We start from the raw sequence: 25,339 nt of genomic DNA on the forward strand, positions 1-25,339 counted from the left end.
ATTATTATATCCAAATCGATATAGTTGATATGATCCGCACGCTGTCGCTATTACTCTTGTTCTTGTCGCGTTGTGACGCACAAAACTTGCTGTCGGCAGATCAAAGAATCGGGATCGGAGTTGGGGCTTCGATGGCGGTTCTGTTGTTGGCGGGGGTCATCTTCGTTCTGTGCCGGAGATGGAGAAATAACGAAGGTAGGTCCGGGTCCGGTTGCGATCAGATTTTGGAAAAAATGTTGATAAATGTACGAAATGTCGCTACAATTTAGAACTGCAACCAAAAACACTTACTGAGAGTCATCGTATGTATCCCTTGAGACCGGTTACGTTTGATTAACGAACAGCTTGCAGTTGAAAGCGAGTTAGTCAGTCAGTCATTTATTGAAATTTTCATAACTTCAAAACACCACAAGATTGCGATACAATGAAAAGATAGGAGGGTGTCGAAGCCACATCGAGTAGTCTTTTAATCGCACATACACCTTGTCCTAGAACATGTAAAGAGGCATACAGTGTACGTATGTATAGTATACACTGGATGGAAGTAATAGAAGTTAACATAAAAATAACAGGCGATTAAAATGAAGTAGCCTGTGTCGGTAGGCGAGGTCGATATGTCGGATCGTGGTCCAGCAGTAATCTTGAGGGCTAACTAGTATAGGCCTAAATGTTTTCAGTATAACGGTTTGTATTTCGACTTGAATGTAGACTGGATGACATGCACTACGACTCTCAGATATTTGATGGAGCGATGTCTTCCGTGTAGTTCGTGTAGGTATTAGAGTTGTACATTAAGCAATGCGCTAGAACTAGAACTACTCACTATTCAAAATCCGCAATTAGATCGAGAACTGCCCATAACAGTAGTTGACCATAAACTAACTAGATTAGTAGTTTGTATAAGTCTGGATCACAATAGAAGCGCTGCTGAATACGACGCTAACCGTTATAGCATCATTTCACGCTATCGTGAACAAATATCTTGAAATGAAACCATTCAGCCACATATGTTCAAAAGCGAATCATGCGACTCGGCAGGCCGTCGAAGAATTTACGAGGTCTTTGTCGTTTTGCGAATTACAACAACCCCGTTTCTTTTGCGTGCCGGATGATACGATGTTATATTGGGTTTTTTTGGTCAATGCGGCAGAGAGAGTTAATTGATACAGTTGTATTGGTAATAGCCTACGTGTAACTTCGTGACGTTGCTGAAGTTTTTGCGCGATATAAAACTATATGTAACTAACGTACGGACATAGGGCTGGTCAAAATCGATAGTAGGCTATCGCAAGGAGTGCATAATTTCAGTACTCGAAGAAACGATTTCTCACTATACTAGACCGAATCACTGGAATTAATACCTAATTCAGTTTCGAGTACTGCTGGAATCCCTGTGCCTGTGCGCATGACTTCAAGGTCGGACGATCAGATCTGGTTAGAAAACGGAATTAATTATTGCGAACGATCGGAGCACCGCGATAGGTTATTCTCATGGTCGTTGTATTCCAGCGCGCCGATAGCTGGAATGAATGCCCTGACCTACTGGGTATTTTGAATGCCTTGACCATATGGTAATTTATAATTTCGGAATCAGGGCAAGAGTAGCTTTCGTTCAAGATCAAATGTACTAATCTTGCAAAAAATAACATTGTCACATTCGACGAGGAAGGTAGCAGACATTGATTACTGGTTTCCCAACCTTACAGTCACGTGATTGCATATCCGCCCGTTGATTATCTAAAAGAAAACGGCAAACGTATTCTCGCGCTAAACAGACCTTCAAATATGCCGAGATAGTCAGATAATCTCGATACGGAAATGTAGAACACAACGTCAAAGCGGAATGCAACCCCGCCTCTATATCAAATAAAATAGGATTTGCTCAGCCTCTGTCATTAGAATATCCGAATCGTTACGCGGTGACCAAAACAAAAAAAAAACAAATACCGCGACATTGCCGTCGGATTGTCAAGAGTCATTTTATTGAAATTTTCATTCGTTCAAAATAGGATATTCAGATACTCCGCTATGTCTTCATTGTAATATAGCCGAAACCGTCGACCATTTTCTACTGAATTGTGCAAGATATGATTTCCAACGGTCCTTTCTTATTGAGTCATGCCGTAATCATGACATCCCATTCACGACTTATAACTTCTTGGTCCAGCCCGAGCTATTAACCCCTGTGGCTGAATTTGTGCTATCATGTCGTAGAATCCTTTAAGTTTTGATTCGTAGCCGAGGTTGAATTACATTGCAAGGGTTTCTTATACCAGGAGGTAATTTCAGACCATGGTGCACCAGGACCTTCAGGGAGATAAGCGCCACTACAACTTTTAACCATATTAATAATAATAATAATAATTGAAATTTTTATCGGATTAGCCCCACAAGATTGGGGGGAATGGAAGGTTGTCAAAACGACTTGGAGTATAGTCTGTCAATCAGACGCCCACCTTTTGGACTAGTACATGGAGATAAGAGGCATGCCCGGCAGATGAAAATTAATGTGTTATGTGTCGGTATAAGACGAGTTTGATATGTCAGATGTCCGGTAATCGTGAGGGCTGTTTAGCATTCATAGTTATGGGATATTTGATGAGTTGGACCTACGGGCCAGGCTATTTGGACGGTATGTTGGACATAGTGTCCACCATCCTCATATCCGACGTACTCGCACTGCTGTTGATTGCTTGGAGCTGTTGCAGATCACGTGAGTGAATTTCGAAGGGTTCTAACCAAGTCACAAGGCTCCGAGTCAAAGTGCGGTTTTATATACTTTCATAGTTTTGACTCGAGTCAAGTGGAGTAATTTTCGATTAGCCATCTAATCAAGTCCCAGTCCAAGTCATATGTTTACTACTGTTCAGTCTAGAGTTCAAGTCATGTTCAATTCATGCTACACTCTACTTGGGTGATATCGAATGCCTCGTATTCATGATATACTAAGTTTCCTCACTCTTAACATTTTCCGCCCTATTTTTAGGTATCGGTAGCTCAGTTGATAGACGAAATACCAATAATGTGTCAAGTTTACGATTCTTCGAAGTCAAAATGAAATGTCTTTCTTGGCCGTCCCATGACTCGAGTATAAGTCGAGTCAATACACAAATTGAATCAAGGCAACGCTGGAATTTCGCGGCTCGCCTCTAACTCCCTAAATTTGTCTGATCAAAGATTTGCGTTAACGACTCTGAAATATTTCCAGGTAGGAGCAGACTTCGCGACAGTGTGACCGAAACCTCGATTGAAAATCGTGAGTGATTCATGCTCAGTTTCCGTCACTAAAATAAAGTCGACTACGCAATCATTTAGAACACTTTGGTTCCTCTCATTTTGGGGCGAATAAATCAAAGAACGGCTTTGTCAAAATAAAAGTGAAAATCACTTGTACGATTCATGGTCACGCGTAAAGGCAGACAAGGCAAAACTGTACTGTTGTTGATAAACGAATTGAAGCTATGCTGCAATATATGCCTATCTGCAGTAATTGGCACTGATCGCATAACACGAGCATTAGTTTTATTTCAAGTTAGCTGTATTGTCGGCCTACAGTATATCGATGCAAAAAGATTCAGCATTTGCTGTATTACGGTGTAACACAAATCCAGTCCGAAACATCGCAGCACGGGCTGAAACGGTATTTAACTCGATAAAAGCACGCCGCAAAACAGTGCGAATCGAAAGCAAATAGAAAATAATTTATGATAAAGCTAACAATGTTAACTGAAAGCTAAATCCACAAATCACAATGCTTTGGTGGCCTCGTACGTTTGCGCTACGCCTAACGCCCGCGTACCTTTCTTTTCTGCAAGTTGGACGCAATTGTACCGAAGTAAAAGCGGCCTTATATGAGTTCATTTTTACTACATGCTGCGTCGTCATTGCTCAACTATAAACATAAACGAAACACCCATGAACGGGAGTTTTTTAAACGTATTTTATATTTTCGTTTGGTTCTCGGGTAATTTTGCCGAATAAAACGATTGCTCCGGTTCCGCGATGTATGAATTAAGCGTATTCGACTGTATGGCAAAAGCATTACTAAGTGACGAAGTACTTCTAGGTTTTGCCTGCTTACATTACTTTGGGTTATGTTAATCCACGCCCTTCCTTTCTATACTTGAACAGTTTTTGAGCAACACAGCACACGGTTTACGCTTTCGATTCTGTAAATCAGAAAGTAGTTCTGGGATAAGTTTGCGTATAGCTTTTTACGAGTGAAATTGTGATGAAGTCAAGGCAAAATAGCCCCCGTATATCACAGCGTAGCTGAATATATTCTCGAGAATTGCATCGATTTGTAGTGTCGTCAGTCATCTCCGACGCATTAGAACTCGCTATATTTATTTGCACTTGAGTACCAAAGCTGGCTATACTTTGAACACGTCTGCTTAAACTATAGAGATTGTACAATCTCCCTACTTGAACTATACTAAGCGGCCCCAGGCTGGTTCGGAAATAGCGTGTGTCGTCTTTCAACGAATATTCTCATCCGTGAAGTAACACATACAGATGAAAATTTGGCTGCGTCACTTCCCGTCTCGGTCTATCGCGGAACAGAAGCTTCCACTCAGACGTGGATCGAAGAGGTGATTAATTTCCGACTATACTCGAAAATTTACAGTTTTTCCCAGTTGGATTACGATTAGAATGATGGATACACAGATGTTTGTCAAATTAGAACATGATTAGAATTACTGAATTCGTAAAAAAAAACTTGGCAATTGAAGTCAATTCTGAACTAGGAAGTTATTATTATTATTATAATATTTAAAAACAATTTTAGTGACACATATAACAACTATGATCTTTTGCGTCACAACTTAACAGTTTCTAATCGAATAAGAACAGTTGCTAATCGAATCGATATTGCGATAAGTAAATACAGTCAACTAAATATTTAGTACTGTCTCTTTGTCTTCGCTATGAATTCCCACAGCAAAGGTAATATATAATCGGTAGATAATATATTTTCCATGGTGAAGGGTACTCTCAAGTCCGGTACGGCAGCTCTAAACTGGCATCTTTCGTTGGCGTACTTCGCACACTCGATAATAACAAACTAGGAAGTAATGCAACAAAAATTAAGTTCACTTCATCTCAAATCAGTTATCCTTCTCACAAGCATCACGGGAATGGGAAATGTCTATACACCGAGCTTTTTCACACGATACACTTCTCTTGTATAGCATTTTTAGTGAACCAGAAATTAGATTAGAACTTAGATAAGAGCATAGAAACATTTCGCAAATTAGATTAGAATTAGGTTACCGCACGAATTAGTGTAATGTAGTGGTTCCCAAACTTTTTTAGACACGCCCACCTTTATGGCAGTGACAAATTTCGCACACCCCTTATCGTCGTAGCACAAGATGCAACCAGAATGCTGGCAAACCCAACGAATAGTTATGGAAGGTTATGACTGTTGATGAGAGATTTCTCAAATATGAAATTAGGACTATACACAGAGCAAACAATGAATTGAAGGTAAATCGAGCCAAGCTCGAATTTTTTCAGTTGGCCGCAGCTTCAGGCTTTCACAAACACCCCCACCCCCACCCGGTTTGAGAAGCACTGAATCAGAATACTGGAATCATCTGTAAGTTATTTGATATGTCGCCTAAATGAAACTTCTTTCATCATGCAGACGCAAGGACCTTGCGACAAGTCGTCAGTTTCCGTACAAACCGCCTCAATCACAATGGGAGGAAGTGACCTAGGTATAATATCCACCTTCTTTTGTTCACTGTATTCGGTGATAATATCACTAATAAACATCATATACTATCAAACAACTTTCTGATCTCATTTTAATGCCACAGATCATATTGTTTCTTGATTAGCAAAATTAGTCTTAAAACAAGACCAAAAAACTGATGCATCGAAAAACTGCCTCAATAAGCATAATCTGTCTTATAAGATGCGCTTGTAGGTCTTATCTTGAAGACCTAATAATCGTGTCAATTCCTTATGGTCTTAAAAAGCTGAATCAGTGTCAATTTTGAGGCCTCACTTCATTGTTAAGACTGAAATTACCGAAATGAGTCCAACCGGCGCCAACGATACTTAAGTATAAGTATCGTAGGCCCCGGTCCAACTCATCCTAATGTCTTGAATTAGAGACCTATAGTAGCCTATAGTGAGCTTCTTGCCGGTACAGACTTCAATATACAATAGTATAGTATATTGATATTAAAATGAACCCGAATATTTTCGGCTGACACTCGTCAGGGGTAATTGTCAACAACTGTTAGTAGCGAATTGAATATTTCAGTAGTATATCGGTAAATACAGTTTCAGATAACCGGGCGGGACGTGCTGTAGAAACGCAAGAAAGTTCGAGTCAAACATCAGACGAGGTAGGTCGCTGGTTTCGTTGCTTCAATCGCGCGCTCTCAATGCTGCCCGTGAACAGAACGTGGCCAAGCTGGATGGAAAAAGCGTGTCCGTGCAGACGAGCGAGATATCAGACGACATCGGTGAGTACGCCTTCGACAGATTGTCAGACTATTGATTACCAACACCGATTGCTCGAAGCAACGCCGATTTCATACTCTGGGGGCTATTTCGGTGTGTTTCCATTGCCCGGTCCAGATTGTAATTTATATTTACGGAATCACTGTGACAGTACCTTTCGTTTAAGACCGATTGAGTTTGAGTCCAAGTCCGAGTTATAACCATGGCTACTACTAGAAATAGATAGTTTAACTGAGTGGCGAGATAGCGCAGTGGTATAATCCGCGGCTGCAACACCAATGGGTGCGGGTTCGAGTCCGACCGAGGTTGACTTCCGAATTCCGATACCTAAGTGTTGGAGGTTTACCTAGGCTCCTCCTCGTCACCTCATCCGCGTAAGCGGTGTCTTACAAAAGCCTAGAGGTGGGCCGTGCTATAAGTCGGCAGTTACGGAAAATAAGAAGAATATTGGCCTGGTGTAAATGACCATTGTAGTCGACAAACACCATGAATACCCCAAAAACAAACAAACAAACAAACAAGATAGTTTAACTTTCTTGATACTCAATTCAGAAGCGGTCGAGAGCCCACTGGACGGGAGCTCGTTCCTGAAGTCTCGTGACAGCATCACGTTCATATCAGGCTGGCGACGAGAAGTGAAGCTCACGGAACTGATCAAAGCTCGCTTGATCCTCGAAACGAGAGTTCAGGAACTAGAGAGAGAGGAGGTGAATTCATGCTTGTCGTGTCGGTCATTTTAATTCGCAAACCCCGTTCTGTCAGGTCACGGAAGAGGAGATCGAAAAGGAGCTCGAACCGTTTCTGATCGGACGATACCCGATCGCAGGAGTGTCGGTGACTAGCACAGGAGAGAAAATGTCTTTGAATGAGGCGTTCACGAAGGGGTTCATCACTAGAGGTTCGCTAACACCACACTTGGACAACTATAGTTGTAATATAATAATATAAAAAAACGGTGTATAGTTATAGCTTTCATTCTAATCTAATATGAAAAAATTTGCAGCTATCATTCTAATTCTAGACCAATTCGAAAAAATACTATGTACTAATTCTAATCCACTTGGAAAAAATGTATAGCTATCTAATTCTAATCCAATTTGAAATAAAATCTGTAGCTATTATTATAATTTTATTCTAATTGGATAAAACTGTGTAGCTTCAATTCTAATTCTATTCTGGTTCGGAAAAGATGTGTAGCTGTCATTCTAATGTCGAATCTAATTTGGAAAGAACCTGTGTATCTATCATTGAAATTCAAATCTAATTTGGAAAGAGCTTGGGATCATTAAAATTATAATCTAATTTTGAAATAAATATGTTTCGGTAATTGTAATTCTAATCTAATATGAAAAAAAAACTGTAGCTATAATTCTAATTCTAATCTACTTTGGAATAAAACTGTGTAGCTATAACTCTAATTATAATCCAAAAAAAAGTAGCTATATCATTCTAATTATAATCTAATTTGATAAACCTGTGTAGCTGTAATTCCATCTGGAGACCTCAACGTGCCATGACATAACAGGCACAGCGGTCAGTCTGTTGGAAGCGCAGGCCGCCGTCGGCAGCATCCTCGATCCGCGAGATGGCGCCAAGATGTCTGTACAGAAAGCGAAAGAAATCGGTCTGATCGACAAGCGGATGGCTGGCATTCTTGTTCGGGCGGAGAAGGCGGTCGCGGGTTTCAAATCACGAGCGACCAATGAGATGCTCTCGCTCTTTCAGGCCATGAAAAGGGTGCGTCTGATGGTTTAATCATAGTGTCCTATATGGTGTCGACACAAGCAAATCGCACGGTTCAATGAAATTGTATCACGTCACAGTTTCCATTTGGCTACAGGCAATTTGACGGTGATTTTTGACCGGCTTGCCGAGCATTAAATTTGATGAATTGGGTATCAATCGAAAGCTGACGCTGTACTGCCTGCGAAAATATAAATTTTATTCCACTCATGGCCCTGGAACCCCCACAATCAGCCCCAAATTATTCATTGTCGAGTAGATTGGCAGTGTGACGCAACAATGCTGTCTGGCGAAACGAGACACTAGCTCAAGAGCAAGGATGCGGCCGAGCGGCGAGAGTGGGATCAGCTGACGTCGCGGCAATAGCGATGTGCAACCGCGCCACAGAGAAACGCTGGCTACAGAATGGATATAATTCAAATATCTGTGATACCACTGTAATACTTTTGACGCAAAAGGTCCCCCGCATTCAAAAAAACTGTTTGGTGATTGAAAAAGGCTGGTGTGTGCTCGCTTTTAGCGAAGCGCATAGAAAGTATCAACAGCGCAGCGTTTCTCTGTGGCGCGGTTGCACATCGCTATTGCCGCGACGTCAGCTGATCCCACTCTCGCCGCTCGGCCGCATCCTTGCTCTTGAGCTAGTGTCTCGTTTCGCCAGACAGCATTGTTGCGTCACACTGCCAATCTACTCGACAATGAATAATTTGGGGCTGATTGTGGGGGTTCCAGGGCCATGAGTGGAATAAAATTTATATTTTCGCAGGCAGTACAGCGTCAGCTTTCGATTGATACCCAATTCATCAAATTTAATGCTCGGCAAGCCGGTCAAAAATCACCGTCAAATTGCCTGTAGCCAAATGGAAACTGTGACGTGATACAATTTCATTGAACCGTGCGATTTGCTTGTGTCGACACCATATAGGACACTATGGTTTAATACTTGAGTGTGGTTTTCCCGTGAATACCACTTGATTTCTTGTTTCTTCTATTACTTTTCATTCAGTGTGCATCACTTTGCATCGCCTAGGCCAGGTTGGTGTCTGATTTTAGTGACTTTATCCTAGTCGACACCCCATTCCTATCTTTTCATTGTATCGCATTTTTGTGGTGTATTGCCTTGATGAAACTGTTAAAAATAAACTGAACTGAAAGTAAAAAAAAACACAGGTTGGACACAGTATCGTCGAAAATTTGAAATGAATGATACAATTTATTTATTTATTGAGAAGAGAGTCGAAGCACTATGTTTTCGGCCCACAATTTACTTGAAGCAGACGGTTTCGTTTCATATTGGCACCAATAAAACTAATCGGGTGATCGAGTGATGTTGCACGGATAGGGACAAACTACAAGAAAATCTTGATTTAGTCAATTAATTAGATATATGTTAATATGTCTGATGATTAGCCCATATACGACACTAAAGTGCAAGATCTTGATCATGACCACTTCGCAACGGTTTTCGTGTAACTGAATGTAAAACTTTGACAGAATCTTGTCGTGGAAAGTCACGGAATTCGGCTCCTGGAAGCTCAGATTGCCACTGGAGGCATCATCGATCCCGTCGCTCAAATCAGACTGCCCGTGGAGGTGGCCTTTGAACGAGGTACGCATAACAGACTCGTATAAACTACAAGATGATCAAAATGCGCAACTAGAACTATACTCAATTTTCAAAACTCGCCAGTGTAGACGAGTAGAACTAACGACCTTTGAAGATACGCAAATACTTCGGCCTACCTAAAACACAAATAACAAGATCCAATTACTTAATTGCAAATCAGCTCAGAAATGTTGAAGAGAGAATCACAATTTCATAAAGAGGTGGTTTCGAGTTTGAAATTGAAGGGTTTCGAACCCCAAAACTCACTCCTGGCTACGCCACCGCTAGCGATGACTCTGAGGTAGCAATGCTGGCTGCAGGAACATCACACAACAGAACACCGGTATCATGATTAACGCCAAACGACGTCGTGTTTTTTTGTTCGGCAACTAAGGGCGGAGCTGTAGGCAGCTAATCATGTGATTAAAAACTGCTAATCGCGACGCATAAAGTTGGATAACGTTACGCGCGATGACTAGGCTGCTCGAGGTGTCCCGAGCTTTCAATCAAGCAGTGGTATTTCTGCTGTATCATAACGCGAAAACGCGTTATTGGCTGTCAGTTGTCAATTTGTTGACTGAAACGGCAGCCTGCTGATAAAGATACTGCGACTGTAACAGGTGGAATTATCATCATCGCGAAATGAGAGTCGCGCGTAATCAGTACGGTACAGCGAGGAAACGGATTATAGAATATTGATGGATGTATCGCTCTGCAATGGTGCGTACATAATTCGTTGATTGTCCGATTGTTTAGAGCAGCCTAGGTAACTGTCGTCACGGTCATTATCGGAAATATTTGCGCGTCGGAATGTTACGCACTACGCAGTGTAGGCTATACGCCATAGTGTTGCATGACTCGAGTCGTCTTTTTCATATGACTTGACTTGACTCGGAGCAAAATTTGCGAGTCCATAAAAATCGTCCTGTCTTGAATATGCTCGGATTGTTCTCAAAAGGCTGGTTTGACTTGCGAGAGCGACCAATTCGTTCGACGATTGTGCGTTTTACTGCACCTCCATTATAATTGTTTCACAGTTCTACATATCCCTGTTGTTTCATTACAAATAAATTGACCGCAAACGAAATGATCAGAGCTTACAACCAACGCAGTCGTTAACTATAGTAGAAAAGCGATCTAATAGCACTAAAGTGTCTATCTCTGTTCTGTACACTGGTCAGCATTTGTTCTCGGTCTTCACCCTGTAGCGTACCGCTCCCTGATTACTGATCATCAATCGTGCTGCTATTTGTTGCTGTTTGCGAACCTATGTTGTGTCAGTCGGCATTTAGTCACCATCCGAGGGCAGTCGCCTTTCAGTCACTGTCCGAGTAGCAGTCGTCTTTTAGTCTGCGCCGGACGAACATCGTCTTGTTTTAAGTATTTTTTAATAAAAGACTTACGCTAACGTGTCAACGTTATCTACTCCGAGCCGCGGACCAAGAAGAACGCGCGCCCACGACTGAACAGTGAACACGCTATAACCCTAACCAAGCCTATTGTATGATTTAAATTGAATTCTACTATAGATTTAAGTTTATAATTACTCGTCAGCCATTGCGGGTAGTGTGCATCATATCAATTCGTTTCAATTTTCTGATTTTTCATATTCTATTCTCTATTTTGCCTGATAATTTTAGACTGAGGGTATAGACCTACAGTTAAAACGTACTTTAGCAGTTCTACGCCTGCGTGGAACACCTTCTTGCACGTATTTAAACTCTATATATTCGTTCCTCCGTTTATAATGAATGGCGACTCAATCCGTAGATCAAACAGCTAGCAAAATGCAATGACGTAATCATGCCTTTTACTTCGAAAAGTCAACTTGACTTGAATTGGGTCACCTCGACAAATCGAGTGACTCGACTTGACCTGAGTCAAAATGTGCTATGACTTGTGAATCGTATGTATAGAAACTTGATCCTAACACTGGTGTATACGCAGTTTTTATAGATATAGCTAGTTATAGTTTGTTCCGATTTGTTAAATCATGAGATTGAAATGCACTGCGAACAACCGGTTTAATTCCTGATGAACGCGATAATCGACTCGTCGATAAGAAATCCAACTTTATTATGATCTCCGCCCTAGAAACTAACAGCAGTTAGGTTGGCCATCAAGTAACTTTAGATTGGCAGTCTGTGGGCTACAAGCCTAAAGCGTAATATGATGCCGATGCGACCTCAGCGATCAGTTCTGCCGTCGAAACAATTACATGCGAACTGTCCTTTACTGATTATTAATGGCTGTAACATTAGGGCTCTTCAAAAATGACTTTTTTTCTCAAATCGTACTGGCTACTTGATAAAATTGTTAGGTTACCTAATTCAAGCCTACACACAAAATTTGGTTCAATTCCAGCCAGTAACCGCGGAGTTATTGCCGTCGAAAAATTTGGATTTTAATAAAATAGTATTTACGTTGAGCACAACTATAATAAATAAACGTAAAATCGGTCATCGTAAATACTGTTTTATTCCAATCCAAATTTTTCGATGGCAATAACTCCGCTTCCACTGGTTGGAATTGAACCAAATTTGGTGAGCATCATTTCTATAGACAGTCTAACACTTTCATGGGGTGAACAGAAAATTTTCAAATTTTTTATCATTTATTTTTATATAATAAATAGAAACTTTCTTCTCCTGTAGCAAAGCGGTTACTGGCTGGAATTGAACCAAATTTTGTGTGTAGGCTTAAATTAGGTAACCTAACAATTTTATCAAGTAGCCAGTACGATTTGAGAAAAAAGTCATTTTTGAAGAGCCCTAAGTATCTGCTTTTTGCGCAGGGTTGTTCGACGAACGGCTCCATCAAATCTTGGAAGACCCTTCCGACGATACGAAAGGTTTCCTTGATCCGAACACGGGAGAGAACTTGACCTACCTCGAGCTTCTACAAAGATGCGTGGAAGATGAAGAAACAGGCCTGCTGCTACTACCACTGATACCCAAGGAAGAGATCTCTGACTATTACAACACGTAACGTTGAATGAGCTCTTCCGAATGCAGCATAACAATAACAACAGTTGGTGTAGTAGATACAACCGTATATTGCCGCCTCGTATGAGGCTTTTCCGTCTATGATAGGCTAAGTAAGTACCAAACAACACTTGAACTTAAGCCAAACACGATCCCACGTAAAAACTTAAAACTTGGAAAACTTCTGGTGCTGAGCTGGTAGCCGACATTTAGTTGACAATTTCACATTCTCGCCTAGTTATCAAATCGGCCTCATTTCCTTCCGTAGAAGCTTTCCGAAGTTTTAGTTCATTTCATAGCGAGCTCACGGTCCCCGTAGAATATGTTGTAGCCATTTTTTCCATATAAAATACCCTTACACTATCGAGAAAGTAACCTACAGGTTTCTGAATACGGCAACCGCATACATAAAAAAGGAGGTTACCACCTAAAGTCTGGCGACACCTAGTGGTTTGATGGACCCTAGCACTATAGATAACTAAGGTAAACCGGTTACCTTAGTTATCTATACTAGCACAGTGTGAATCCTCGATTTTGAGTTAATAAATCCTCTCATCTTTGGCTCCCCATACTGTAACATAGTAGGAGTTAAACTCTCTGCCGTCTCGTCTTTCACAGATTCGCCAACACTTCATATTTGTCAAGCCCGACGCATTCGTACCGATCTTTCTCGAGCTCCAGCGAGACGACATCCTTAGACGACAGGCGCTGACTGTTCACTGAGCCAACAAGCAAACTAACACGTCCTGGTGCAGTTGCCCTACAACTAATATGGTCAATGGTCATAAGTTAACATCCATATATCAGACATATAGCTTGCCATGCCACGTACTACATATTGTAGGCTACATGTCACGGTAATTAATAATAATTACTCTACTCTTGTTGTGATTGTGACAACATACTCTTGTTTTGAGTGACTGCGAAACTGCCATTCATTTTACGCGTTTACTGCGACAATTACGAAATATATAATGTACTGAGTAATCTCCTTGGTTCAAGATGTCACAAGCAAAGTTGAATAGCGCAGCATAACCACCGATACACCAGGTTAAGGTACTTTGCTCAGTACATTTTCTGATACGGCCGGAGTTGGATCGGTACTTTTTACTAAGAATATGACAGCCCTACCCCCCTAGAATCTTGCACCCTCGAATCAATAGTAAAAAGTTCATGGAAATAAACCACATGCCAAGTCCAAGTTGGCATAATTACTTCAGATAAGGGTTGGTCTGATCTTCAAGTTTTCAATTTCCTGTTTGCAATGTTTCAATCAGCATTCAATACTACCCTGTGAGTGGATAATTACTATTTTTCTGGCCGGATCACGGTCATTTCTGGAACCCGAACTAGGAGTCGTACCTGAGCTTTAACAACAGGATCGGAATAGGACCGGAGAATTTGCCGATCCGCTCCGCGCTGCTAGCATCAACTACACGTGGTCTTGATCTTGAGTCGTTTTTATTGAACAAATAGCACCACGCAAGCTCGACTCATCACATAGAAACGTTAAAACTTGAAGACACAGAATAAAAGGCATGCAATACTGTCAGGTTGTGGGAAACAGACAGGAGACGAGCACCAGGCCTGCACGCCGCCGAGTGCAGACATTGGACTGTGCGAGATCGAGTACCGGAGTATTCCGAATCGAGTATGCTGGGACTCAAACTGAGTATCGTTCATGATGTCACGGCAGTATGAAGGATGTGGAAAGTTGAGATGAGACCCTTCCAATGCTTCCATGCAACCACACAGATCAATTGGTGTTTTTTCTACTATACTTATTTCTAGGGTTACCATATTTTGGAAATCTAAAGAGGACACTTTTTCAGAAATTTGAGACTTGCAAAACCGGAGAAGAATTCTCCAAAATCGGTGAATTTTTTCCACTTTGTGATCGGTCAACTTTCACGCTCAGAGCCCAAAATAAATCCTCTTAAAAGAGGACGTGTGGTAACCCTACTTATTTCATAACAATTTGTATCAATGCTGTGTCTATACACATTAGGGCTCTTCAAAAATGACTTTTTTTCTCAAATCGCACTGGTTACTTGATAAAATTGTTAGGTTCCCAATTTAAGCCTACACACCAAATTTGGTTCAATTCCAACCAGTAGCCGCATTGCTACAGGCGTAGAAAGTTTCTATTTATTGTATAAAAGTAAATAACAAAAAATTTGAAAATTTTCTGTTCACTCCATGAAAGTGTTAGGTTGTGTAGAGAAACGATGTTCAGCAAATTTGGTTGAATTCCAACCAGTACAAGCCGAGTTATTGCCGTCAAAAAATTTGGATTTGAATAAAATAGTATTTACGGTGGGCACTACTATAATAAATAATTGAAGAATTGGTCACCGTAAATACTATTTTATTCATAATCCAAATTTTTCGACGGCGATAACTCCGCTGCCACTGGTTGGAATTGAACCAAATTTGGTGTGTAGGCTTAAATTAGGTAACCTAACAATTTTATCAAGTAGCCACTGCGATTTGAGAAAAAAAATCATTTTTGAAGAGCCCTAATACACACATATATCTTTTCCTGTAACGTGCGTAGCTTTGTACTACATGTTTCATACGCTGCAATACGACCAATCGAGGTTTCAAGGTTTCCACATTGGAAAATATTATCGAAATCTTGTTGATACATTGAGTCTTCGTGGCAAGGAGTGTATCATTCCAGTACTTGATAAATCATATCTACTGGACTCTAACCATTCGAATCAATACTCGATTCAGATACGAGTACTCGAACCATTGTGCCCAGCCCTAGGCATTGGCCATCCCCAAAAACGGGTCTCTATGGTTGTACGGGGTCAAGTTACTGACGAGTCATGGTTCGTCAACTCTTTCTCGCTCGGTTTGTCGTCGAGAAGTAGCAGTGGGAACATTCCGATCAGGCAACCGAGAACAATTCCAAACGCTTTGCCCTGAGAAACAAGTTTGTAGAATGAAAAGTTGAGATGCTCAGTATTATCCATTATAGAATTTCCCGCCGTAAATATCGGCTCCTCCCATTTCGAACTTGAAACCCTGTCCTTTTGAAATGCCGATTCTATATCCAATAATTCCGATAAAATATAAATTATTGAGTGGCTTCGGAATTGAATCTAGCTAGTTAGTTGCGGATTTTCAAGTCATTTTACTTCTCGTCGCGGATTTTGCAAACTGACCGGTTATTGTTCTAGTTTTAAAAGTTGAGTGCTTCTGGTTCTAGTTGTGAGTTGTAAAAAGTGAGTAATTCTATTCTAGTTTGTAGTTTTAAAAAGTGAGTAGTTCTAGTCCTAGTTGAGTGTTTTTAAAGTGAGTAGTCCTAGTTTTATAAGGTGAGTACTTCTGGTTCTAGTTTTAAAAAGTGAGTAGTTCTACTCCTTGCTGAGCGTTTTCAAAGTGAGTAGTTCTAGTTATAATAGGTGAGTAGTTCTGGTTCTAGTTCTGAGTTCTAGTTACGACTTTTAAGAAGCGAGTAGTTCTACTTCTAGTTTGCAGTTTTAAAAAGTGAGTAGTTCTAGTTTTAAAAGTTGAGTGCTTCTGGTTCTAGTTGTGAGTTGTAAAAAGTGAGTAATTCTATTCTAGTTTGTAGTTTTATAGTTCTAGTCCTAGTTGAGTGTTTTTAAAATGAGTAGTCCTAGTTTTATAAGGTGAGTACTTCTGGTTCTAGTTTTAAAAAGTGAGTAGTTCTACTTCTAGTTTGTAGTTAAAAAGTGAGTAGTTCTACTCCTTGTTGAGCGTTTTCAAAGTGAGTAGTTCTAGTTATAATAGGTGAGTAGTTCTGGTTCTAGTTCTGAGTTCTAGTTACGACTTTTAAGAAGCGAGTAGTTCTACTTCTAGTTTGCAGTTTTAAAAAGTGAGTAGTTCTAGTTTTAAAAGTTGAGTGCTTCTGGTTCTAGTTGTGAGTTGTAAAAAGTGAGTAATTCTATTCTAGTTTGTAGTTTTATAGTTCTAGTCCTAGTTGAGTGTTTTTAAAATGAGTAGTCCTAGTTTTATAAGGTGAGTACTTCTGGTTCTAGTTTTAAAAAGTGAGTAGTTCTAGTTATAATAGGTGAGAAGTTCTGGTTCTAGTTACGACTTTTAAGAAGCGAGTAGTTCTACTTCTAGTTTGTAGTTTTAAAAAGTGAGTAGTTCTAGTTTTAAAAGTTGAGTACTTCTGGTTCTAGTTGTGAGTTTTAAAAAGTGAGTGCTTCTACTTCTAGTTGAGTGTTTTTGAGTAGTTCTAGTTTTAAGAGGTGATTAGTTCTGGTTCTAGTTCTGAGTTCTAGTTATGAGTTTTAAAAAGCGAGTGGTTCTACTTCTAGCTTGTATTTTAAAAAAGTGAGTAGTTCCAGTCCTAGTTGAGTGTTTTTAAAGTTGAGTAGTGCTAGTTTAAAATGTGAGTAGTTCTGGTTCTAGTTCCGAGTTTTAAAAAGCGAGTAGTTCTACTTCTAGTTGTTCGTTTTGAAAAGCAAGTAGTTCTACTTCTAGTTGTTCGTTTTGAAAAGTGAGTAGTTCTACTTCTAGTTGAGTGTTTTCAAAGAGAGTAGTTCTAGTTTTAAGAGGTGATTAGTTCTGGTTCTAGTTACGAGTTTTAAAAAGCGAGTAGTTCTACTTCTAGTTTGTTTTTTTAAAAAGTGAGTACCGGCACTTCTAGTTGTTAGTTTTAAAAAGTGAGTAGTTCTACTCCTTGTTGAGCGTTTTCAAAGTGAGTAGTTCTAGTTATAATAGGTGAGTAGTTCTGGTTCTAGTTCTGGTTCTAGTTACGACTTTTAAGAAGCGAGTAGTTCTACTTCTAGTTTGCAGTTTTAAAAAGTGAGTAGTTCTAGTTTTAAAAGTTGAGTGCTTCTGGTTCTAGTTGTGAGTTGTAAAAAGTGAGTAATTCTATTCTAGTTTGTAGTTTTATAGTTCTAGTCCTAGTTGAGTGTTTTTAAAATGAGTAGTCCTAGTTTTATAAGGTGAGTACTTCTGGTTCTAGTTTTAAAAAGTGAGTAGTTCTAGTTATAATAGGTGAGAAGTTCTGGTTCTAGTTACGACTTTTAAGAAGCGAGTAGTTCTACTTCTAGTTTGTAGTTTTAAAAAGTGAGTAGTTCTAGTTTTAAAAGTTGAGTACTTCTGGTTCTAGTTGTGAGTTTTAAAAAGTGAGTGCTTCTACTTCTAGTTGAGTGTTTTTGAGTAGTTCTAGTTTTAAGAGGTGATTAGTTCTGGTTCTAGTTCTGAGTTCTAGTTATGAGTTTTAAAAAGCGAGTGGTTCTACTTCTAGCTTGTATTTTAAAAAAGTGAGTAGTTCCAGTCCTAGTTGAGTGTTTTTAAAGTTGAGTAGTGCTAGTTTAAAATGTGAGTAGTTCTGGTTCTAGTTCCGAGTTTTAAAAAGCGAGTAGTTCTACTTCTAGTTGTTCGTTTTGAAAAGCGAGTAGTTCTACTTCTAGTTGAGTGTTTTCAAAGCGAGTAGTTCTAGTTTTAAGAGGTGATTAGTTCTGGTTCTAGTTACGAGTTTTAAAAAGCGAGTAGTTCTACTTCTAGTTTGCTTTTTTAAAAAGTGAGTACCGGCACTTCTAGTTGTTAGTTTTAAAAAGTGAGTAGTTCTACTTCTAGTTGAGTGTTTTCAAAGCGAGTAGCTCTAGTTTTAAGAGGTGATTAGTTCTGGTTCTAGTTACGAGTTTTAAAAAGCGAGTAGTTCTACTTCTGGTTTGTAGTTTCAAAAAGTGAGTAATTGTAGTTCTGGTATTGCATTTTGAAAAGTCATTAGCCATAGTTCTAGTTGGGCATTTTGTAAGCCCAGCATTTAGTCCAAGTCTGCCTACCAAGTTGGAGCTGACAACCGTAGACTTTTCCTCTGCCTGTTTTGGAGTCAAAGCCGGCACTGGCAGCCCGATCCTGAGGAAAAGCATCTCCACAGAGCCGGCAAGCCTGAAGAAAATCGCAATTCAATGCTTTGGACGCCATTTCTCGGTCAAGTTTTACGTTACCCGATTCCTGCGATGTCGGAAATGGTGTTTCCCAGCGCCGCAGCTGAACGATATCAATTATGATTACAGACCGACCGACATCTGATTTTTTAGGTTATGCCGGTAAAACCGAGAACTAGCATCTTCACTGATCATGCTGATGTAGTCAGACGGTATTCAAAAGATCTGGCGCATTCCCGAAACTTTACAACATCTATCGGAATATCTTAATAGCCATTGTTATATTTGGACGAAATCAACTAGAAAGCAGACTAGAATCTTTTCAGTTTTCCCATATTAGAGTAGAATTAAAATCACAACTGCAGTTTTTTTCAAATTAGATTATAATCATAATTACAGCTACAAAGTTTTTTCCAAACTAGACTAGAATTAGATTTGCTGAATCAACTTTCACATTGAATTAAGTTCCGTTCATATCAGCACAAGAATGGCAAATGTCTGTACAGTAAGCTTGGTTCGCTTCCAAATCGTGGAAGCGGAGTTATTGCCGTCGAAAAATTTGGATTTGAATAAAATAGTATTTACGGTGGGCACCACTATATTAAATAATTGGTCACCGTAAATACTAATGTTCCCTCTAATTTTTTGACAGGTCTGCGCACACTCACCAACTCACCGCGCAGACACTTGGACAACAGTGCGTAAGGATTAAAAAAATGTCATCACTTCGAATTTTTTGTGCGCAACATAGATTTTTTGTACGCAGAGACCATGGCAGCACTGCGCATTTGCGCACGTGTGCAGCTTAGAGGGAACATTGATAAATACTATTTTATTCATAATCTAAATTTTTTGACGGTAATAACTCCGCTTCCAATGGTTGAAATTGAACCAAATTTGGTGAACATTGTTTCTACAGACAACCTAACACTTTCACGGGGTGAACAGAAAATTTTCAATTTTTTTGTCATTCACTTTTATATAAACATAAGACTTTGATGGCTTCCACACCCTGTTTAACGTCCACTTGTATGAATATAACTTAATTATAGTTACACGAGCTTTCGCAGCTCTGCTCCTTCATCAGGTGATAACTTTATTCCAGTACCAATGGACGAAACACCAATAGTGTGATTACAATGAAATTGACTTGGATCGAGTCATGTGCAATGACTCGAGTTGAGTCAAGTCATTTCCGTATTTTGAGAAAATGACTCGTGTCAAGTCGAGTCAAGACTCGAGTCATCACAACACTGGTTTCTGCCTACTTTGAACTACTAAACAATCTTCAGTTTTCTAGGCAATACTGCAGGCCTAGAATACATCCTTTGAAATCGCTACATCTATTTTCACTTGAACAGAAATTTACAATACTTGTAGCCTACTTGAGTGCCGCAGATGACTATTTCGACAACTTATGCCTGTAATCGATAAGAAATATTTGAATATTCCCAATCTATCAGTTGCGGATGATAGCTCTCCGACTCACTACCATGTTGTGACGTCATGAAAATTGCCAATATATTTCACGTCTAAAGGCCGATTCTGAAATTTTTCCAAAAGCATTATTAGCGAACCTACAATTCGTTAATATCATGCAAAAACCATGCCAGAAAAAACTGCAACTCACCGGCCATTGTTGAGATTCCCAAAGTTACTCCGATGGTCAAATCGATACATTCACCCTATGAAAACAAACTGTGGCTATTATCGCGGCCCATCACAAAACTTGCGGCCACTCACTGCAAAAATCATGATGGCGTTGTCCAAAAATCCAAACCCAACGAACGGCACAAAATTGTGGATGAAAACTGTAAGAATTGAATGAGGTAACTGCTACACCAGCAGGGTAGCAGCGATCATCTAAAAACTCTCAACACAACTTATACATGGCCCGTGAACATTAGGGTTGTTCAAAAAGACCGATTTTTTCTCCGAATTTTGCGGCTATATGATAAAATTGTTAAAAAAATTTCAAATTTTACGGTCTACTTCATGAAATTGTTGCCAACATAGCGGTGAAAAACAAATTTGACGCAACTAAAACCCATGGAACGAAGTTATTCGAGTTTTTCATTAATACTTTCGGGCTTACACACCGTCAATGCGACTTTTCAAATCCAAAAGTTTAACCTGCAACAACTTCACTGATACGGGTCGGAATGGAGCAAAAATTGTTGTGCATCGTTATTTTACACATCTAAACAATTTCGTGGGGTTGACAGTGAAATTTGAAGAAATAAATTAATGACAAATTCGAAATGTTCAAACTCCTATAGATTCACATCTACTAGTTAGCATTGAGCAATATTTGGTGTTCAACGTTTTTTTAGCCAACCTAACATTTTTTTCAAATAGCCAAATAAATTTAAAAAAAATTAGCTTTGAAAAACCTTAGTGAACATAACATAACACGCGACAATTGAGCATTCGGGTGTAAAGCAGGGTTGTAATGACTCTCAAGAGTCACAATTTCTCTTTGACTCGAGTCATTTTCTTTAAAACTGAAAATGTCTCGACTATAATTGGGTTACTTAGTGTATTGACTTGTACTCGAGTCATTGCGCATGACTCGAACTTGAGACATTCCATATGACTCAACTCAAGTCTTGTGTATCAGGACCAATACTCGAAAAATGGGCTTTCGTCTGTTTGAATCAACATGTTGAGAGTGAGAAAAATGAGTATATAAAGAACACCTGACCTTCGATATAATCCAAGAGTTTCAAAAAAAGTAAGTTGAACCTGAATCGCACTCGATAATGAACAGTTGACCCTATAACTTGAATAAAAACTATAAAATGTTGAATTTTGTGACTTAATTACAACCCCTGGTTAACTTTGTGGTTGTTTTGGGGTTATGAAGTCAAAAGTGTAGCATGTCAGGCAACAATTGCATGTATCATCGCATCAAGCTGTTGTAATCAACATATCTGTCAATCATTTCTTGTCAAAACATCGAAAAACACCGTCTTGCCAGCGTTAAGCTTTATTATAATAAATTATTCACCACGCTGTTATTTCAGTCTTCTTTAAAAGGAAATAAATTTTCAGCCAAGCATAGAACGGACTATTATCGCGTTGATACAGGAGAGCAGATGTTCATTGCGACACGTAATTAGATATATATTGATTCAAAAAGAATGCCAGTATGAAGGGTAGAAATTTTGCCATCTTATTGAACCAGAGCTTTACTAAAACAGCCCACAAAACGTAACCTGTATTTTAGTAACAACACAAATGGACTCTCAACTGATAACAAAAATATAATACAACAACAGATGCGTGTTGAAATATACTGTTTGGAGATATTCCTGTAGAGGACTTATAAATTTCACTGGCTATGTGATAATACTGCTAGGTTGGCTAAAAAAACGCTGCGCATCAAATTTGACTTGTAGCGTAGCTGTAAGAGTGAAAAATTTTGGATTTCTTATAATAAAAAATAATACCTTTCAAATCTTGGGTCAGCCAAATAAATGTTGTAGATAAAATTTGCTCATAGCGTACCCAAGAGTCGAAAATTTTAGATTCATTATAATTTTTTTACAAATCTTGGGTTGTCGTTAGGTTGTTTAAAAAAACGATACAAATTTGGCTCAATTCAAATCTTAGAAGTGAAATTTTTGATTTGAAAAAAATAGTAGCCTATGCTAAATAGAATGGAATGATATTCTACGCTTATTAATTATAGAATTACCCATCGTAAATACGGTAGCCTACTATATTCAACAATTTTATCAAGTAGCCGGTAACATTTGAAAAAAAAGATATTTTTGAACACTAATCTGCATGAAGAAACTTCAAATTGTGATTTGATATTGGAACGACTTATCCGATCAGAATCACATATTCGCCTTGCCAATTCCTACTCAATGCCAGTAAACATTATTTGAGGCCAGGAATTATTTATAGAAACGCCAATTCATCGAGATGGGATAACTATCAAGCAGCCAACATACCTAAACGAAGCTGCCTCTTGGTCACGCCACAGGAATCCTCTTTCACTGCAAAAAGAATCATACATGAACTTACACTATTTGAAGACAATCTTGGGGTACAGAACTTCATTATACAATTGAATAATATGTTCATATTGGATTAAACCCGAATATTTTCAGCTGAGACTCGTCAGGAGTATTCGTCAGCAACTAATAGAGACCCCGAAAGAACATGCTCATGACAACATGTTTGCTGATAGGATTGTTAATATACAATGTTATTTCCACTTCTCTACTAGTTGCTGACGATTGCCCCTGACGAGTGTCTGCTGAAAATAGTCGGGTTCATTTCAATATGAATGTAGCATTCAATTGTATAATGAAGTTCTGTCCATTCAACCTCGGTAGGCCACTGCCAGAATTTTACAAACTACCAATGTAGCAAGTTGACGGTCAACTAACTACTGGTTTTTCGAGTGGTTCTAGTTCTAGTTGTGGTTTTTTAAATGTAAATACCGGTGGCGGTAGTTCTACTGAGTAGCTCTAGTTCTGGTTACTAATTTTCAAATGTAGTTCTAGTTCTAGTAGTGGATTTTGTAGTGTAAATAGTTCTAATACCGAGTTTTGAAAAGTGAATACCGATGATTGTAGTTCAAATCGCCAGTTTTGAAATGTGAGTCCAGTTCAAGTTGCATATTTTGAAAATCTGGTTTGGTCTCTGCTCATATAGGCTAATCTGCAATAGCCTAGCAAATCAAATTCTTGGAGTAAAAAGACTCGATAATCTACAGTGAACGATTGAATGATCCAAGAATGTTACCGTTCTCATCTTTGGATGTCGTTTTCGAATCAAGGGCTTCAAGAAGGCATTTCTTCTCGGCGTCACTGAAGAGCGAGACAAAATATGTCACGTTTTCCGGGTTAATGTCAGCTTTGATCGAACGTAGACCATTTGCTGTGCTGCAAACAAATTGATTCCAAATGAGTTTACCTTTTCAAATCATAACTTGGGCTGGGAGCAATGCTTGGAGTACTCGAAACTGAATCGAGCATTCATTCTGATGATGCATATCTAGCAGTGAGACATGACCTTTTTTGAGCTCTGCAAAAGTTATAGTTTCAATATTATTTTCCACTGTAGAAGCCTTGAAACCTCATTTGGTCGTATAGCAGCATACGAAACATGTAGTACACAGCTACACACGTTACTGGAAATGACGTATATGTGAAATCGTGATTGACCCGCAACATTGTCACAAAGTGCAATGAAATAGGCGTGGTTGAAATGAAATAACCAGAGTTGCAATGACTCGAGTCATATTTCCAAATGCATAAAATGACTCGACTCGAGTCAATTTGTGTATTGACTCGACTTGTATTCGAGCCATGGCGCATGACTCGAACCAAGTCTTGAGACTCGAGACTAGGACGGCCAAGACAAACATTTCATTGTAACTTCAAAGAATAATAAAGTCACCGCATTGATATTTTGTCTATCAGTCCTGATACTTGGAAAATAGGCCCAGAAACTGCTAAGACTGCGGAAATTTACGATATTATGAATGCGAGCCATTCTATATCACTCGAGCATAGTCGATAAAAGCAGGTTGAACCAGATTGAACTCAAAACTATGAAGAGTGAACACAATAACTTGGACTCGATCGTCTACTCACTGACTTGGACTTGACTCGGTGGTGAATTGAAATTGACTCGAGTCAAAACCATAAAACTGGGACTGACTAGCGGCTCGGAACATTGTCAGTTGGTTACGACCCTGGAAATAACACAGAATCATTTTTAACATGATGTAGAACTGGTACCCGGTATTGTGTTCTTTGTGGTCGCATATGTGTATATATTTAAACTTTTCATATCATCCATACTGTTACGACGCCATCATGAGCGATACTCGATTCAGAATTGAATCACTTGAGTACTCGAATTTTGCCAGCCATAATCACAAGACCAACCGTTTCGCCTTCTGCTTTGAATACGATTCCCATCGGCAAGGAACAAACAGCGGCAGACAACTTATCTTGTTAGGCAGCAACATGCAATTAACGGTGAATTTATGAAAGCTTCTTGCGGGACGATGTTCCATCCAGGGCATAAATCGGCGGAGATGCAACAGGGGCTTCCTTGCCATGACAAGGAGATCAGTGGTATTGTAGAATCAAAATAAGTCCAATCCAATTATTCTAGACGGAGTTGTTTCAACTGGAAATTATTTCCTGCAAACCAAGAGTATAGGCAACGAAGTTTGTAAAAGCTCTGATTTTCGAAATGTGTAAATAGAACTAGAAATAAGTTCCACTAACAACCTATGAATCACAAGTAACTGTCTGATAATTACCGCAACCAACCAACTATAACACAACTACTAATAACTGATTACTGAATTGGAAATGAGCTGCAAAATATGGGAGACAGAACAGGCATTCCAAAAGGACAGTTTTTTGAGCTCAAAATGGACGAGATTTCGATCGCAAAACCCACTCCTGGCTACGGCACTGTTAGTACTTGGTATAGTGATGACTCTGAATCTCTGAGCCAGCAATAACTGCAATCTCAATCTGCAAGAACATCATATACAACAGAAAACCGGTATCACGATTCAAGCGAACGTCGGCAAGCGCAACAGACATGTAGCTATTGTAGCCTATTCAATAACAATAGACTTTGCACCTGTATAACTAGTGAGAACCTTC

General features: G+C 39.4%; 2 protein-coding genes across 3 annotated transcripts; one reads left to right on the forward strand and one right to left on the reverse strand.

The window, feature by feature from the left end:
* Positions 1 to 13,811, forward strand: LOC145447670 (desmoplakin-A-like). Of its 2 annotated transcripts, none has more exons than XM_080325926.1 (12): positions 1 to 195; positions 3,209 to 3,256; positions 4,516 to 4,592; positions 5,651 to 5,723; positions 6,298 to 6,362; positions 6,419 to 6,482; positions 7,033 to 7,187; positions 7,243 to 7,378; positions 8,006 to 8,217; positions 9,715 to 9,829; positions 12,621 to 12,810; positions 13,429 to 13,811. In XM_080325926.1, exons 1-12 carry the CDS (start codon positions 30 to 32, stop codon positions 13,520 to 13,522), a joined length of 1,395 nt encoding a protein of 464 aa, XP_080182052.1. In that variant the 5' UTR covers positions 1 to 29; the 3' UTR covers positions 13,523 to 13,811. The 2 variants fall into 2 exon arrangements, with proteins under 2 accessions (XP_080182052.1, XP_080182051.1); XM_080325925.1 differs by lacking the exon at positions 1 to 195 and adding an exon at positions 2,385 to 2,713 and having other exon boundaries at positions 13,429 to 13,810.
* Positions 13,812 to 14,252: 441 nt separating this feature from the next.
* LOC145447679 (transmembrane protein 65-like) lies at positions 14,253 to 25,339 on the reverse strand. Its single transcript, XM_080325938.1, has 8 exons — positions 24,602 to 25,339; positions 23,451 to 23,590; positions 22,652 to 22,696; positions 20,433 to 20,500; positions 20,320 to 20,374; positions 18,750 to 18,792; positions 18,585 to 18,690; positions 14,253 to 15,740 (listed from the first exon to the last, which is right to left on the reverse strand). The coding sequence occupies exons 1-8, from the start codon at positions 24,775 to 24,777 to the stop codon at positions 15,627 to 15,629; spliced, it is 747 nt and encodes a 248-aa protein (XP_080182064.1). The 5' UTR covers positions 24,778 to 25,339; the 3' UTR covers positions 14,253 to 15,626.

Source organism: Botryllus schlosseri, chromosome 10, assembly GCF_051294905.1.
Source record: "Botryllus schlosseri isolate E-star chromosome 10, Bs_hap1, whole genome shotgun sequence".
In the NCBI taxonomy this organism is placed as follows: Eukaryota; Metazoa; Chordata; class Ascidiacea; order Stolidobranchia; family Styelidae; genus Botryllus; species Botryllus schlosseri.

Coding starts and splice junctions, on each gene's coding strand:
- LOC145447670 (XM_080325925.1), top strand. CDS start 2,515: ATGTGTCGGTATAAGACGAGTTTGATATGTCAGATGTCCGGTAATCGT. Junction 3,257..4,515: donor CGAAACCTCGATTGAAAATC/GTGAGTGATTCA, acceptor TAACACATACAG/ATGAAAATTTGGCTGCGTCA. Junction 7,188..7,242: donor AGGAACTAGAGAGAGAGGAG/GTGAATTCATGC, acceptor CCGTTCTGTCAG/GTCACGGAAGAGGAGATCGA.
- LOC145447679 (XM_080325938.1), bottom strand. CDS start 24,777: ATGGCAAGGAAGCCCCTGTTGCATCTCCGCCGATTTATGCCCTGGATG. Junction 23,591..24,601: donor TCAAAGCAGAAGGCGAAACG/GTTGGTCTTGTG, acceptor ATTTGTTTGCAG/CACAGCAAATGGTCTACGTT. Junction 20,375..20,432: donor ACGCCATCATGATTTTTGCA/GTGAGTGGCCGC, acceptor TTGTTTTCATAG/GGTGAATGTATCGATTTGAC.